Genomic DNA, 17,651 nt, shown 5'->3' on the forward strand with positions numbered 1-17,651 from the left:
TAATTGATCCTCTTTCTCACTTTCTGTAATGCCTTTGGTGGCTTTTGATGCTATGCCTCTGAGGTCTAACTTGTAACATATCGAGAAACTTGGGAAAATAGTTGTAATATTTCCCAATTTTGTCCCAAATCGAAATTACTTAAATTTTACTCTTAAAAATAACTATGATAATTATTGCAACAGTAGTGTTCACCTAATCAATTCCTGACCATGAAAACTATATGATATGAGACTTTTAGGTGGTTGTATTTAGGTGTTCTGCTGATTGTAATTAATTAAATCACATCATGTTATAAATAAGGTCTTTTTTCTTAAAGTCATGCCAACTACTTCCTTGAACAAGCAATGGTTTCCTTGATATCATTCCAACTCATAAATACAACCACCTAACCTCATAAATACAACCACCTAACCAAGCTACTAAGCTTGGCTAAGTAAACCAAAGTGAGTCCACACTTTGGTTAAGATAAAACTTGTTCATCATCTATGAGGAAAATTTTGCAATACATTGACGAAGGTTACATAAACATAGACAAGTTTTATTAATAGACGAAGTTTAATTTTCTCTTTCTAAACGATGAAGATAGACCAAGTGTACTTGTTCTATTGTCACATCAAATTGGTCTATATTAATACATCGATTCATTATGAGCTAAAAAGAACACTAATTAGTACAGTTGCATATAATCATTTATTTGCAAGTTTAGGTCAGTCATATTTGCAAAATTGTATTTGGTTTATCAATTATCCTCTTTTTCAATTTCTGTAATGCCTTTGGTGGCTTTTGATGCTATGATGTACAAGATCTCTATAGCAATAGGGGTCTAACTCGTAACATATTGAGAAACTTGGGAAAATAGTTGTAATATTTCACAATTTTGTCCTAAATTGATATTACTTAAAATTTACGCTTAAAAATAACTATGACAATTATTACAACAGTAGTGTTCACCTGATCATGAAAACTATGCTCAATTGCCGTTAGCTGTAAATTTAATAGTGAAAAATAAAATAACTATATTTACCATTGAATGATTTACATCTGAGGGGGTGGTTAAGCTCCCGGTATTACGGTAAACTAGAGAAAGTGGGTTACGTGGCGGATATCTAGTGGTTGCATGTATGACACTTGCCGAACCCACCAGAGTGAAACGCGTCCATTGGAAAAGTACACAACGTGGCATCAAGTCTTTCCCAGAACACAATCATAAAATTCCAAAAAAACCAACCCGAAAATCTATCCAAATATCCCAATAAAATCCCAGCCCTCCATTCCCCCCAATCCAACGGCCACCTCCCCCCTCGTATCCCAAACATGATCCCCCCAAAAACATAAACCTTCACACTCCCCCACCTCCCACTCACTCTCCTCTCTGCTCCACCTCCACCGCCCAAAATGGCCTCCATTGCTCTCAAGTCCTTCGTCGGCCTCCGCCAATCCACCCTCGAAAACCCCAGCTTCACCTCCCAGTCAAAGCCCATTTCCTCATTCCCATCATCACCGCGCACTTTCCGCGTCCTCGCTGCGAAAACCAGCCCCAAAGTAGCTGGCCGCAACCTCCGCGTCGCCGTCATCGGCGGCGGCCCAGCAGGCGGCGCCGCCGCAGAGACGCTGGCGAAGGGCGGAGTCGAGACGTTTCTGATTGAGCGGAAAATGGACAACTGCAAGCCCTGCGGCGGAGCTATCCCGCTCTGCATGGTGGGGGAGTTTGACCTGCCGTTGGATATCATTGACCGGAGAGTCACCAAGATGAAGATGATATCGCCGTCGAATGTGGCGGTGGATATCGGGCAGACGCTGAAGCCGCACGAGTACATTGGGATGGTGCGGCGAGAAGTGCTGGATAATTACCTGAGGAACAGGGCTAGTGAGAATGGGGCGAGTGTGATTAATGGGTTGTTTTTGAAGATGGATAGTCCGAGTCAGGGGGACGGGACCTCGCCGTATGTGTTGCATTATACTGAGTATGACGGCAAGGCCGGCGGGGTTGGTGTGAAGAAGACTTTGGAGGTTGATGCTGTGATTGGAGCTGATGGGGCTAATTCCAGAGTGGCTAAGTCCATTGATGCCGGTGATTATGAGTACGCGATTGCGTTTCAGGTATTGGTTTGATTTGAAGTTGGGTTTTGCATGTAGCAGGAAGTTAATTACGTGCTATCTAATTAAAGAGAATAGCTAGTCTGAGCAGTGAATTAGCTAATTTAGTGTCAAAATTAGTTTAAAGCTTTAGTGCTTGTGGGTACGTTTCTAAAAGAAGTGCTTTGGGAGAAAGCACTTGCATTTCTAAAGGTTGCATTGCTGAAGATATATGATAGTTGTTTAAACACTCAACAGCTAGCAATAGTGACATGCTCAATTGGTTCGCGCGGTATTTGATTCATTCTTGATTTTTGTGTGTTTCAGGAGAGGATCAAGATCCCTGATGACAAAATGGTGTACTACGAGAACTTGGCAGAGATGTATGTAGGTGATGATGTCTCGCCAGACTTTTACGGGTGGGTGTTCCCCAAGTGTGATCATGTTGCAGTTGGAACAGGTACTGTGACTCACAAAGGAGACATCAAGAAGTTCCAGCTAGCAACAAGAAACCGAGCCAAGGACAAGATTTTAGGCGGAAAGATTCTACGAGTGGAGGCACATCCGATCCCTGAACACCCCCGCCCAAGAAGGCTAGCCGGGAGAGTAGCACTGGTCGGTGATGCAGCCGGGTATGTCACCAAATGCTCGGGTGAAGGTATCTACTTTGCAGCAAAGAGTGGAAGGATGTGTGCCGAGGCCATTGTTGAGGGATCAGAGAATGGGAAGAGGATGATAAACGAAGGGGACTTGAGGAACTATTTGGAGAAGTGGGACAAGACTTACTGGCCGACTTACAAGGTGCTCGATATCTTGCAGAAGGTGTTTTACAGGTCGAACCCGGCGAGAGAAGCGTTTGTGGAGATGTGTGCAGATGAGTATGTGCAGAAGATGACCTTTGATAGTTATTTGTACAAAAGGGTGGTGCCTGGGAACCCATGGGAGGATTTGAAGTTGGCTGTGAATACCATTGGGAGCTTGGTTAGGGCTAATGCACTTAAGCAAGAGATGGAAAAAATCAGTGCCTAGAAAGGAAGCAGTGTAATTTTTCTAATTAAAGGTCTTATGTAATATCAAGTACTATCTCATTGGAACCAAGATTGAGTGTAATTTTATATTGTATTACAAAGCCTAAGAGAATTTGTAGTTATAATGTATGCGTTAATCAAGATGATGAATGGTTTTGTGGAATGTGAGAAAGAGGTTGCTAAAATAAAGGATGGATGGTAATGACATAGATTCTCTGAGTTGGGTTTGTTGCTTCAGAACTATGAGACAATTCCCAAATACAAGAGGGGCATCAGTTTTGGACATCCAAAGCCCAGTTGAATTCAGCACCCAAACCGAGTTGGGCCTCCCCACTGATATGGGCACCCTCTCATTTAATTGCGGCTGAAACCTCCGCTGTACAACTTCTCGCCGCCAAATTTTCAGACCGGAGTGCCCATCTCCGGCTAGAACTGCTCTCCCAACTGTCAACGCCACATTACCGTCGTGGACAGGATGTTTCTTTTCTACCTTGATTGTTCTAGACCCGCAAGCATCATGCGATGGCCATAGCCTTCGGACCCCTCCAATTCTGGCACCGGTCCACCCAGCCAATCATGACTTTTTAAGACCCGCCCCGATCAAACCTAGCCCCAAAGACACCACCAAAATTGAGACCGGTTTCATTTTTTTTTTTTTTTGAATAAAAGGCTGGTGCGGCTGCCCTCAAGCCTTGATTAATGAAACAGTCGAATACAATGGGGGGACATTGAGACCGGTTTCATTTTATTACAAGACAACAAAATTGAGAATTACATAAACAAAAGTTAGGTACCCGAATCCCATTTTGGAAGAGGTGATTTCATATAGTTGGAAAGTGAATCTATAGCTTTTCCTTTCATTTTCTTGTACCTAAAAATTGACAAGAAAAGGTGACAAAAAGAAGAAAAGTTCTTGGCTAGACTAATCGTGGCCGTCGATAGCAATTTTAGAGAAGGAAAGGAACAAATATAGAAGAAAGAGTTTGGTAGGTGTGTTGAAAAAACGGGGTGGATTCGTCCGAGGCCCATCGACGGAGTTTCACAAACAGAACCCAACAAGACTACAAACTTTTTTTCACTCCATATATTCCTTCCTCATTTCGCCTTCCAGACTCGTCTCTGAGCTCTCCCTCTATCTGGTTGCTGTGGCCGTTCAACTGCTCCAAAGGTCAGCCTCCCCTACTTCTCCAATCTTATGTCATTTGTCTTCTGTTTATGAGATTGATTTGGTTTTTTTTGTCATGTTATGGATCTGTGAGGGTTTGGTTTCAGATCTGGTGGGGCCTTGTTTGGTTTTACAATCTCCAAGCTCTAATCTTTTTGTGCATTTCTTGCTTCTGAAACTCAAATTTCATTGCAATTGTGAAGAGGAATTGTCTTAGTAATGTTTGTTGATTGTAAAGATCGTTGCTTTTTTGTGATATTTGATTTGGGTATTTGTCCAAGTTCAATTAAGATGTAAAAATCTGTGCTTTTTTGTTTCTGGTATTGGATTTAGGGTAATTCTGTGCTTTTTTGTGTGTTATTGAATGCAAGTTTCGATATTCTGGTGTAATACAGGGTGTGAGAAATGGCAGCAACAGCAGCAGCAGCTACCTTTTCCGTCGGAACCACATGTTCCGTTGGCCGGAAAGGAGTCTCAACCCCACAATCGAAGCCTTGTGCTTTGAGGTTCACCACCCAGAATCCTCTTAAGAGTTTCAGTGGCCTTAAGGCAACAAGTGGATCGTTCGCTTGCGAATCTGAGTCATCATTCTTTGGCAAGGAAAGCACTGCAGCTATTCGAGCTTCTTATGCTCTGAAAGCCCAGAAGGAAGCCTCGGTGGTTCAGCAGCCGCAGGCGTCTTACAAAGTAGCTGTTCTTGGAGCTGCTGGTGGGATTGGCCAGCCCTTGGCTCTTCTCATCAAGATGTCCCCTTTGGTGTCTTCCCTGCATTTGTACGATATTGCAAATGTCAAGGGTGTTGCGGCTGATCTCAGTCACTGCAACACTCCCTCCCAGGTTCTGGATTTCACCGGAGCTGATGAGTTGGCTAAATCTTTGAAAGGTGTGGATGTGGTTGTCATTCCTGCTGGAGTTCCAAGGAAGCCTGGCATGACCCGTGATGATCTCTTTAACATCAATGCCGGCATTGTGAAGACCTTGATTGAGGCTGTTGCTGATAACTGCCCAGATGCTTTCATTCACATCATCAGTAACCCAGTTAACTCTACTGTGCCTATTGCGGCTGAGGTTCTGAAGCAGAAGGGTGTTTATAACCCAAAGAAGCTCTTTGGTGTTTCTACTTTGGATGTTGTGAGGGCTAACACATTTGTTGCTCAGAAGAAGAATCTGAAATTGATTGATGTTGATGTCCCAGTTGTTGGGGGACATGCTGGAATAACTATACTGCCATTGCTGTCGAAGACAAAACCCTCAGTCAGCCTCAGTGATGAAGAAGTTGCAGAGCTGACTGTTAGGATTCAGAATGCTGGAACTGAAGTTGTGGAGGCGAAGGCAGGTGCTGGGTCTGCAACATTGTCAATGGCATATGCTGCAGCTAGATTTGTTGAGTCGTCTCTCCGTGCGCTAGATGGAGACAGCGATGTCTATGAGTGCTCTTATGTGGATTCAAATCTGACTGAGCTTCCGTTCTTTGCTTCAAGAATTAAGATTGGAAAGGAAGGAGTTGAAGCTTTAATACCGTCTGACCTTCAGGGTCTAACAGAGTATGAGCAAAAGGCTCTTGAAGCACTGAAGCCAGAACTGAAAGCCAGCATTGAGAAGGGTATTGCATTTGCCAACAAGCAAACAGTGGCTGCCTAGATTGCTAGCATCTGAACCTCCTCCTCATTCTAATGCATGCTTTACAGAGGGATATACAGAAATCTGGTTATTTTTTCTTCGAATTTAGCTTTGCATCAGTACTTTCAATTTTGTAGAATGAAGTTTATTTCATTCCATTTTTCTATGTCGAAGCACTTTGGGGAGGAAATATAGAGTTGCTTCTGTTGTTGTAGATGAAGGTAGACAGTTTTGAAATAACTTGGCTCCTCAATGGTTAGTGTTTAGGGATATCATGTATTTCTCCTCCCTCTGCATGTATGCAAGACTTGAGCTAGTCTGTGATGCAGCAAATAAATTCTTAAAACAGCTGATATCCCACTTTCATGGCAGTATATAGTTTTACTTTGTGAGCACCTTTGATGATTTCAGAATATGAATTATACGCAATTAAGCCTCAAAGCAAACTCTTAAGACAAGAACTGTCTGAAAATATGCATGCCTGATTTTATTATGTATCAATTCAACAAAAAATGGCTACTAAAAGGTACATCTGATCGGGAATTTCAACAATTTTCAATTTTGACTAGCGGTTTGTGATAGACTTCAGGGCTGACTCACTGTCCTTGCCTTACTTGTAACCTTACAGAACTCACTGTGTTTTTGAGTTCTGAGGCTCTCGTGGGTTACTCCTGGTCCTGGATCTGCTATACCCTGCTATACCAGGTGACACCATTCCAATTGTGTCATGATATCACGCTTATGTCTAAAACTACATAGTTTCGATTTTCCATTTCATTGTAGGTCTAAAGTTTGACATCTTCGACCTTGAGATGTTGTGTTGGCTGTAATTAGCAGTGAAAATATGTCTAGATGATCGAATTTGGACGATGGCTAGATTGGTGCAGGCATTATTAAACAAGGGTAGTAATCGAAACAAAATTATTAAACAAAGGTAGGTGCATATTATGCCTTTGCGCTTATGTTTAAAACTACATTATTTCCAGTTTCAGTTTCATTGTACTTGTAAATTTTGAATCCCAAAATCGTCTTGGATGTAATTAGCACGCAGTAAATATATAAGTAGATTATCGAATGTCAGATCCTTTCTATAACTTTTGCCAACAGAAACTCTGCAGATATGGGAAACACAATAGATCACTATAAGAATTAAACATCTTACCATATAGTACTATTACAAGAATGAATACAACCATACATACTTAAAAGTTCCTCCAGCTAATTGTTGCAAATAAATCCTTGTACGTACCCATTCAACTTTCTGGCGAACATGCATGTGCTTCTCAGACAACTAAAGCCTTGTGCAGGGCGTTTTGTCAAGTAACCAATTCATCATGAGGCTTATCAGTGTAACCTAAAGTACCATAATCTCTCAAGGAAATCAAGCTCCCAGTATAACTCATAATGATTGTAGACTCCTCAGTCTCAAGTGGGCATACCACAATATTGACGGAAGCACATCTAAGATCCAAAAAGAATCTAGTCATACTATCGGACTTGAAAGAACCATTATGCTCGTTGAAAAATATGCCATGCTCCCATTTACCACAATAGGCATACTTCAACTCAAACTCAGGATGCATGTCGATATTTACGCTGTATTCCCTCGCCCACTCTATAATCTTTCAACACCCATATCTCAACATTAATACCTCCTTCTGGTGATGAAAAAGTCTCCACAATGGCCATCGATCCTCTTACAGTAAGCAAGTTCAAGTTGGTTCGAGCTTTGCAATGTGGGGGGAGTAGGAGTCCAATAAAACTCTTCTTTTTTGAAGTCGAAAGAAAGTATATGGCTTTTATTTGTTACACCTCTTACTCTGTTTTTCTTCAGCCACTGCATATCTCCGTATGCACAAAGATTAAACGCGCAATTTAAACCACAGGGAGGAACAGATGGTATTTCTCTTCGGGAGTGTACATACATGTACATTTGCAAGCATAATTAGCTATAATGGGCCACGCTCATCGTACCGCTAAAGGTACTAATTCCAACCAAATGAATGACATACAGGTACACCGCCAGGCGGGCTACAACCTCAGAGTCGGATCACCCCCAAGTCACCGCCGACGCGCCGCGCCAAGATAGCATCAGAAGCTCCTGAAGCTGGGAACTGAAGCACATCAGTCCCACATCGAAAACAAGGAGGAGGTCAGCCTCCTCCTCACCTATAAAAGGTTCTCTCCTCTCTCCTCATTAATTACGCATTCAATACTTACCTACTGTTACTTTGTCAACATAAATACATTGACTAACTTAGGCATCGGAGAGTCGAAGACCGCCCAACGCGGTCTCCCTCTGACGCCCTTTGTATTTTACTTGACAGGTAGCGGAAGCTTTGAGAACGTTACAAGTATCGATCCGCCCACCGGATCAGCGTTAACAAAGGTTTGGCTACCGCCGAACTTTTAGACATTAACATTGGCGCCGTCTGTGGGAATCCTTGAACAAAAGGTCATCCCACCACAATCACCATGACTAACGGTAGCGGGGGAAACGCTGAAGAGCAGGCCGACCATTCAGCCATTTCCCAACCCTCCGACCCAACGGTTTGCGTTAACCGCGCATTATTCACAACCCCAGCCAACAACCCCGGCGGCGAGGCAAACCCAGGCAACAACCGCCCGCCGGGCCAAGATCTCACCACTATGTATGAGCTGGCGCTGGCGGACCTTCACAAGGCAAACAGAGAGCGAGAGGAGGAGCGCAAGGAGAAGGCTGAGACCCAAAGGCAGTTGGCTACGCTGATGTCACGTTTTGATGAACTGAAGAGGACGCTGGAGGCCACCGCCAATCCAGCACAAAGCGAACAGTCACGTAGCACCAGGCGTAGTCGACCCGGCACTGGCACATTGGTACCGGGGCCAGTCATACAGATGCAGGTACCGCTGGAACCACCTGAACTATTGGGGATGGGACCACCGCCCATCCCCCAACTAATGCTGGAGCAGGAGGCGGAATCACTGCCGCACACCAACCGCTCGGAAGCTAGGGCGAGGACCGAGGGCAATCCACCAGCGCCAAGGCGCAGACAGGTCTAGCGGAATATCCAAGTTGGTTTCGCCGGTGATACAACCGCCCAGATATTGGAAAGGATGCAACAACTGGAGCAGAGATTAATCCGGGCAGAGTCGGGCGCCCCAGCGCCAACTCAGAACCCACTTTTCGCCTCCAGGCCTGGGCCCTTCACCGCTGCGATTCTGCAAGCTATCAGACCAGCGTATGCCAAAACCCCAAAGATGTCGCATTACGGCGGAATGTCTGATCCCTTCGTCCACATGGACACTTTCAAGAAAGTCACCAACAACAAGGGATTTGACGACGCCACCCTGTGTCACTTGTTCAGCGAAACATTGGACGGTGAGGCAATGAGCTGGTTTTTCGAGTGTCCGCCAGGGTCCATTGACTCATTCCAGGCACTATCACACGCCTTCCTCTCTCGGTTCATCTTATTGTCCGCCGGACATCACAACACAAGTCAGCTGTTCAGCGTTAAGCAGGGAGCAGACGAGTCACTAAAGGCATTTGTCACAAGGTGGCGGGCGGCGGCGTCTCAGTGCCGCGACCTAGATAAAACAATGGCATCGGCGGCCTTCAGGCAGGGACTCCTCAAATGGCCATTCCTCTATCACCTCAACTACAATCATCCTAATGCGGCATATGACCACGTCATGAGTGAGGCGGTCATCCACGCCCAGGCGGAATTCCTCACATATGGAGAAACCCCACCGCCACCAGCAACTCCAACAAAGTCAACACAACCATCCTCCAGTCATCAGGAAACCGCTAACAAGACCCCTTCAGCACCGCCAACTGACAAGAAGAGGGAGTGGCAGCAGGGCCACCACCAGAACAAGCGGCAGAGGGACCAGCATTACAACAAGGGCAACCGCCCAACCCATGGGGATAACCGCAACAAGCAGGCGGAGTCCTCCCAGCGGTATGCAGTGTTCACTGTCCTCACGGCCTCGTATGAGGAAATCTACAATCAATGCAAGGATCAGATCCCACCGCCACCCCCTCCAAGGTACCCAAAAACGGGTAAACCCAGGAACACCGGCAAATGGTGCAAATACCACGAAGACAGCGGTCACAACACCAACAGCTGCAATGCTCTCAAAACAGCCATTGAGACCTTGTACCGTGACGGCAAGATGGAGCAGTTCAAGGTGCGCCAACCGCCACCTGTGATCGCCAATGTGGAAACTTTGGGCCGCATCAACACCTTTGACGGCGGTGCCCCAATCACTAGCATGTCTCACAGGGCAAGAAAGCGCTACGCACGCGCTAAGCATCCAAAAGAAGTCTGCAACATCCGCTACGAAAGATCCGCCAAACTCCCAAAGTCAGGTTGGGAACCTATTACCTTCTCAGAGGAGGAGGAGCGCGGAGTGCATTTACCCCATGACGACCCATTCTTGGTCGACGCCATTCTTGGCAGGTTTTCAGTGGGGAGAATCCTGGTGGATAGCGGGTCCGCTGTCAACGTCATCTTCAGCGGTTGCTACGACCACCTCAAGCGGAACAAGAAACTACTCCGGGATCACGGGCCACTGCTCAGCTTCTCCGGCGACGTCACGCAACCGCTGGGATCAGACTACATGAGGCTGGTTATTGGCACTAGTCCATGTATGGCGGAGGTACATACGGAATTCATAATTGTCGACTGCTTCAGTTCATATAACGCCATCATTAGGCGGCCGGCACTCAACAAGCTCAAGTGCATCATCGCCGGATACATGCTTCTCATGAAGTTCCCCACACCCAATGGCACGGGCTGTGTGAGAGGAAGTCAACAGTTGGCTCGAGAGTGCTATTCAACGACTATAGCACGCTCGGCGCGCCGCCATGAGATCCTAACAGTGGGCAACCAGGCACCGCCCCCAAATATTTTCGAGGACCCTAGAGATGAGGAGAAGAAATATGTAAAGAAAGAGCCGGTCAACCCGGACACATCGTTGAAAGTTGTTTGCATCTCGGACGAGCACCCTGAGCGGACAGTCCGCATAGGTGCCCAACTAGACCCAGAGGTGGCGGCAGAACTCACTCAATTCCTGCGTGCCAATGACGCCGTCTTTGCATGGTCCTATGCGGGCATGCCAGGTATCTCTCCTGAAATTATCACTCACAAGCTGACCATCAAACCCTCTTTTTATCCCATCAAGCAGAAGCGGAGGGCCTTTGATGAGGAAAAGTACCAGGCAATAGGAGAGGAGGTTGCCAAGCTCCAGGGCATTGGATTCATCCGCCAAGTCATCTATCCCCAGTGGATCTCCAATTTGGTAATGGTCAAGAAACCCAGCGGCAAGTGGCGGATGTGTGTCGACTTCAAAAATCTCAACAAGGCATGCCCAAAGGATAGTTTCCCGCTACCTCGTATCGATCAGCTAGTCGATGCAACCGCCGGACATGAGCTCCTCAGCATGATGGACGCTTTCTCCGGATATAATCAGATCAAGATGCACCCCGGCGACCAGGAGTGCACCACCTTCACCACCGATAAAGGCCTCTACTGCTACAATGTCATGCCTTTCGGTTTGAAGAACGCCGGTGCAACTTATCAGCGGTTGATGAACGCCATGTTCGCTGAGCATCTGGGAAAAATCATCGAGGTCTACGTGGACGACATGCTAGTTAAGAGCATAAAGGCCGGCGGACATGTGGCAAACCTCAAGATCATAGTAACCATTCTCCTGGCCTATGGTATGCGCCTCAACCCAGAAAAATGTTTCTTTGGGGTCACCGCTAGCAAATTTCTGGGTTACATCGTCAACGAGCGAGGCATCGAGGCTAACCCGAACAAGGTACAGGTCATCCTTAACCTGGTGGACCCCGAGTATAAAGTAGACGTCCAATGCCTCCAGGGCAAGTTAACCGCCCTTTCTCGATTCATCTCCAGACTCACTGATAAGTGTGCCCCATTCTTCAAACTCCTCAAAACGACTCACAAGAAAGTCATCAACTGGAACCCAGAGTGTCAGGCGGCGTTCCAGGGCCTGAAGGAATACCTGGCGGCAGTCCCTCTCCTTTCTGTCCCTGTGCAAGGAGAGACACTGTTCATCTACCTAGCGGTCTCGGTATCGGCGGTAAGCTGCGCCATTGTCCGGCGGGAAGGCCAAGACGAGCTCCCAGTATTCTACGCCGGCAGAGGCATGAACGGAGCAGAAACAAGGTATCCTCCCTTAGAGCAACTAGCCCTTGCACTCATCGTTGCCACCAGGCGCCTCCGCCAATACTTTCAGACTCACACGATCCACGTGTTAACCAATCAACCGCTGAGGCAAGTGATGCAGAACCCTGAACACTCGGGGCGCCTAAGCAAGTGGGCCATTGAGCTCAGCGAGTTCGACATAGACTACAAGCCAAACCGCCATGAAAGGCCAGGCAGTGGCGGACTTCATCGCTGAACTCACCGAGCGTCAGCCAGAACCCGGTACCGAGACAGAGCCCGGAACAGAAATGGTAACCGCTGAGGAAGCAACTCCCCCACACTCGGATTGGAACCTGCATGTGGACGGCTCCGCTAGCGCAGGGCCAGCGGCGCCGGAGTCATCTTAACAGGACCCGGGGGACTGAACGCGGAATACGCGTTGAAATTCAACTTCAAAGCTTCAAACAATATGGCGGAGTACGAAGCACTCATTGTCGGCCTACTCCTTGCCATCGACTCGGGTGCTGACAGCGTCAACATATTCAGCGACTCTCAATTAGTCGTTAACCAGGTCAACGACAGCTTCCAAGCCAAGGACCAGCAGTTAGCGGCATATTTGGGGTACGTCAAAACATTGCTTAAAAAGTTCAAATTTCACACCATCACACAAATCCCCAGGGAGAAGAACGCCAAGGCTGATTCAATGGCGAGACTGGCAACCGCACAACCACATCAAAGTCCTGCGGACACAAGAGTGGAATGTCTTGACAGGCCAAGTATCGCAAAGACCCTGGCGGAAATCTTCAACATTGAAGTCAATCCCAGTTGGATGGATGAGATTATCGCATACAAGCGCAGCGGGACATTGCCGGAGGACAAGGTCCAAGCGCGACAACTCAAGCGGAGAGCAACCCGCTACAACATCCAGAATGGCAAGCTTTACCGCCAGGGATTCACCCATCCCAACCTCCGCTGTCTAACCCCGGAGGAGGGAAGAGTTGTTCTAGCGGAGATCCACGGCGGAGAATGTGGAAACCACTCGGGCGCCAGATCCTTGGCCAATCGCACAATGCGACAAGGTTACTTCTGGCCCACACTTGGTGATGACGCCCGAAGGATTTCGAGGTCTTGCCATAAATGCCAACAGTTTGCAGATCTCCCACATGCACCGGCAGAACCGCTGTCAGTCATCATCGGCCATTGGATTCACTCCACGTGGGGCCTCGATTTGATGGGAAAGTTCCAAACCGCCAAGGGCCAGTTCAAGTACATCATTGTTGCCATCGACTACAACAGCAAGTGGATAGAGGCGGAGCCACTGACGGCAATAACTACCGCCAAGGTAATTCACTTCCTCTGGAAGAACATCTACTGCCGCTATGGTGTCCCACATACAATCATTACAGGCAACGACACGTAGTTCAACAACAAAGAACTCATCTCTTTTACCGCCAACCTTGGCACCAAATTGACTTTTGCATCTGTCGCCCATCCCCAAACCAACGGCCAGGTCGAAGCAGCAAACAAGATAATCAAGAAGCTGCTAAAAAAGAAGCTCGACGACGCCAAAGGTTTGTGGGCGGAGAAGCTTCCAGAGGTTCTATGGGCCATCCGGACAACTCCAACTTCCGCCACCGGCGAAACCCCTTTTTGTATGATGTTCGGTACAGAGGCTGTCCTACCTGTTGAGGTAACTCAGCCTACCGCTAGGATCGAAGGCTACTGCCCAGAGACCAACGGCGACGGCGTCAGCCTAGACAAGGACCTCTTGGAGGAAAAACGACACAAGGCCCATTTGCACAACTTGCAAAACAAACAGCGGGTATCGCGTTTCTACAACGCCAGAGTCAAGGCCCGGAACCTCCAACTGGGGGACTGGGTAATGAAGGAAGTCATTCCCCCGCCAACAAAACTCCGCCCAACTTGGGAAGGTCCATACAAAATTGTGGAAGTCGTTAGCCCAGGCACCTTCTACTTAATGGGCAAGGATGGCGTCACAACGACCCACCCTTGGAATACCGAACACCTTCGGTATTACTACAAATAGTCATACCGCTACCCAGGAGCATCTTGACTTAGCTAAATTTTTGTTCAATATTTAGCTAAGGGAAGCTACCCAACGGGTACTACCCCGCTTTTGTACACGCTGATCAATCAGCTATCAATGAAACGAGGAATTATTCAGACCATTGTTACCAAGTCTAGCACTGAGGGCAACTGGCAACGCCAGCAATCGTCAGCGGACCACGTCCGCTACGTGGTGCACTTGGACCAATCTTAATTCCTTTAATGTTTCATTGATTCGCAAAAGAAAATCCTAAGTCAAGACCCTAGCGGCACAGACATATCATAACAAACATAATTTCAAAAACTTCATTCCATTTCAAAATATTTGTTACAAATTGTTATGCCTCAGCGGCTACAAAAGAAAAAAGAAAGAAAATATGGTGAAGGTTCCAGCATCAGGGGTTGCCCTCGGCATCTTCTGCTTCAGCATGCGGCGGCGGGATTGCGCTGCTCGTTTGATCAGACCCTCGGGCTGTGGGACTTGGAGTTTCTATCGTGCCGTCCGCCCAGGTGTGCGCCGCCAGGAAGCCAGCACGTGACACCTCCGACTGGGTAGGAGGAGGAGTCTGCTGGGACCCTTCCGCTGGGCGTGCGCCACTTTCTCCACTGCCTGAGCGGGCACCTCCCGCTGGGGCAGTCACGACATTCTTCTCCGGCGGGGCACTCTTCGCCGGTGGCACATCGGGCTGGGACGCTTTTGCGAAGTCGATGGCGCCCTTCCGCTGCAGCAGCTCTACGTTCGCTAAGGCCCCAGCCTTCGCCGCCATGGTCATGGCCTTCTTGTACTCCGCCGACTGTTTGAATGCCTCAACAGCGGTGGCCGCGGCAATATCCCCTTCAACCCTCAGGCGGGCAACCTCACCCTCTAGCCGCTTCACCTCCGTTATTCTGGCGGCGGACTCCCGCTGCACGATAATGAGCTTCTTATCCTTAGCGGCTACCCGCTCCTGCAGCAGGGCGATGTCCTGCTCCAACTTGGAGACGCGCTCATTCCTCTCCAAGTCCCGCTCGATGGCCGCCGTCAGCTTGCCGCGGGCGTCCGCGGCGTCACACTCTGCCTTTGCCAGACGCCGCTCCACCTTCGCCATCTTCTTCCTCGCCTCCGCCAGCTCCCTCTGGAGACTTTGGATTTCCTTCCTAAGCTCCCCTTCGACCAGAGGCTGCTTCTTCGCCGCCTCAAACATGTCGTGCAGCCCTGCTGATATTTGACCAAACGCCGAGCTGTAGGGCGACTGGTCAATTGCTGTGGGGCGCGAGATCCCCGCTAGGCCGCCGAACCCTAGCCGTTCGCAGAGATAGAAGAGGAACTCCCGCTCACCATCCGTCATAAATTCCGCATACGCGGCAAATGAGTCAAATTCACTGGCGGCGGGCGCCTCTCCCTCCACCACGGCAGCTTTCGACGGAGCTTGACGGGCCTTCTTCTGCTGACGGTCCCCGATTGTCTCCACATCCTCCCCCTCTTCCTCGTCAGGAGAGTCAATCTGCCGGCGCTTTCTCTCCAGTGCCCTTGGGTTCCCGGCAGCGGCCCTCGTCACCCTCGCCGGCGGCTCCTCCCTTGGAGTGGCTACAGTCTCTGCCGGCTGCACCGTTCTTTCTTTATGGGAACCACGCCTGATGGCGGGTACCCTCTCCTTTTGTGAAGCCGCTGTTGCGGCCCCCTTTTTCCCGCCGCCCACAGAGGCCCTCGCCTGGACGACAGGCAAGCCGTCATCACCAAGATGGGAGTAGTGCGGCATTGGCAGCACCACAGGAACCTCGGACTGGCTCAGCGCCAGTGTCTCGGGGTTCACCAGAGTCTTCTGGGCCGCCAGACCCTCGGCATACATCGACTCCAGGAAGTTGTCAACCTCCGCACGGTCCATCGCTTTTTCGAAGGCGTCGCGACTCGCTTTGTTACCCGGCGGATGTTCTAAAAAAAAAAAAACCAGTCAGCATGGGTTACTCATTACATAAAAAAAAAACACAGTATGGCGGAGATTTCTTACCAACGGAGCGAGTTAGCCGTTGATCGACTAGCAACTCCCAACCGGTCAGAAGTCGGAAGTCCAGCAAGTTGCGGTTCCGCCAGCAACCTCTGATCCGTGCTACGCGACACTCTTCTTCGCGCGTTAGGTTATACCGCAGTCCCGCTGCACAAACACAATAGTCGTTAGTAAAAATACAAGTCTGCAAATACAAGAACCCGCCAACTACGTTCAGCGGAAATCGGTTACCAACCTCGGATGGGTTGGAACTCCGACTTAATCCTAAACGTCGGCCCTTCCTCGTTCGACCCAGCCTGATACTCCCACCCCTCTGTGGCGACGCAGAAGGTCCCCCGCCAGTAGGACATTGAATCCCTTAGATTCTCGATCAGCTTGGGCGCTCCCTGGCGGCGGCTCAAGTTCACTTGCCCTCTGCAACCCTGGCGCTTCACATAGACCAGCTCGTAGAAGTGAAGCACCTCCGCCACAGTAGGCCCCTCACATCCGGACAACCGCCACAAAGAGTTTAGCGCAAGCATCAACCGCCACATGTTGGGGCAAATTTGACTGAAGGCAAGGCCAAATTCGCACACCAGGATTTGAAGATTTGGCACCAGCGGGAGTGTCACTCCTTGGCGGAATATCGCCTCATGCACGGCGGCAAACCTCTCTGAGAGAATCGACGCCTTCTCATCCGCCGTCGGCGGGCGCAGCTTCACCGAACCCGGCAACCGGAACATCCGCTTCACCCGAGTGACGGCGGCGGCATTCATCCACCCTCCTGCCTCGTCAACGGCGGTGCCATCCTGGAGGAACCACGCTGACTCAGCGTCCTCCCCCGCTGTTTCTTCTTCCCCAGCGGAGCCGCTGGCAGCGCTGTTGCTTGCCAACCGCTCGTCGCGCCTAACTTTGACCGCAGCGGCCTCACCCGCCCTAGAGCTTTCTGGACGTGAAGCACGACCCATGACTACTTCTCAAGGTATGGTCTGTAGCGGCTCAACCTCTAGCGGTTCTGGCAGTGAGGTTCCTGCATGGGCAGACGGACGCAACGAATCAATAAATATTTTGTCCGCCGCGCTGAACGACATGTCAGACCTGGAATCCTCACTGCTCGAAATCTCTATGACGTTAGCCATCCCAAACCCTAAAACCCACACCAGTTAGCACAAACACAGATCTAGCCTATTCCTACATCAGTTATAGCCAGGAACATCAGCAACAGTTTACCCAGAAAACACCAAAACAAGAACAAACAGCCCCCAAACACTTAACCCAGATTCGACCATCTAGTAAATCCCGAAATCCCAACTGTGTCAAAAACACCAAAACTCATCCCCAAAACCCACTTTACACACTCAGAGCACGCCAAACAAGAACAGAACACCCCAAAATCCAGAAACCCAAAAAACCGACAGAAGCAAACACACAGAAATTCAATGGAACAGGGATGAGATTCAGAGAACCAACCTCAAACGTGAAATCTTTGGTGTGATTGAAGGCGCGTGTCTCCACCGGTAAAGGCCTCGTCCCCAAGATCCGATAACTCAACAGATTTCGTCCCCCGGAACTCTCTTC

General features: G+C 48.8%; 2 protein-coding genes across 2 annotated transcripts; both read left to right on the forward strand.

Moving 5' to 3' along the window:
• Nucleotides 1–1,315: 1,315 nt before the first annotated feature.
• LOC133743754 (geranylgeranyl diphosphate reductase, chloroplastic) lies at nucleotides 1,316–3,268 on the forward strand. The gene is made up of 2 exons (XM_062171785.1): nucleotides 1,316–2,101; nucleotides 2,405–3,268. Exons 1-2 carry the CDS (start codon nucleotides 1,397–1,399, stop codon nucleotides 3,104–3,106), a joined length of 1,407 nt encoding a protein of 468 aa, XP_062027769.1. The 5' UTR covers nucleotides 1,316–1,396; the 3' UTR covers nucleotides 3,107–3,268.
• An 831-nt stretch (nucleotides 3,269–4,099) lies between these two features.
• LOC133743728 (malate dehydrogenase, chloroplastic) lies at nucleotides 4,100–6,285 on the forward strand. Its single transcript, XM_062171756.1, has 2 exons — nucleotides 4,100–4,273; nucleotides 4,666–6,285. Exon 2 carries the CDS (start codon nucleotides 4,676–4,678, stop codon nucleotides 5,909–5,911), a length of 1,236 nt encoding a protein of 411 aa, XP_062027740.1. The 5' UTR covers nucleotides 4,100–4,273; nucleotides 4,666–4,675; the 3' UTR covers nucleotides 5,912–6,285.
• Nucleotides 6,286–17,651: the final 11,366 nt, after the last annotated feature.

The sequence above is a fragment of the Rosa rugosa genome, chromosome 4, assembly GCF_958449725.1.
Source record: "Rosa rugosa chromosome 4, drRosRugo1.1, whole genome shotgun sequence".
In the NCBI taxonomy this organism is placed as follows: Eukaryota; Viridiplantae; Streptophyta; class Magnoliopsida; order Rosales; family Rosaceae; genus Rosa; species Rosa rugosa.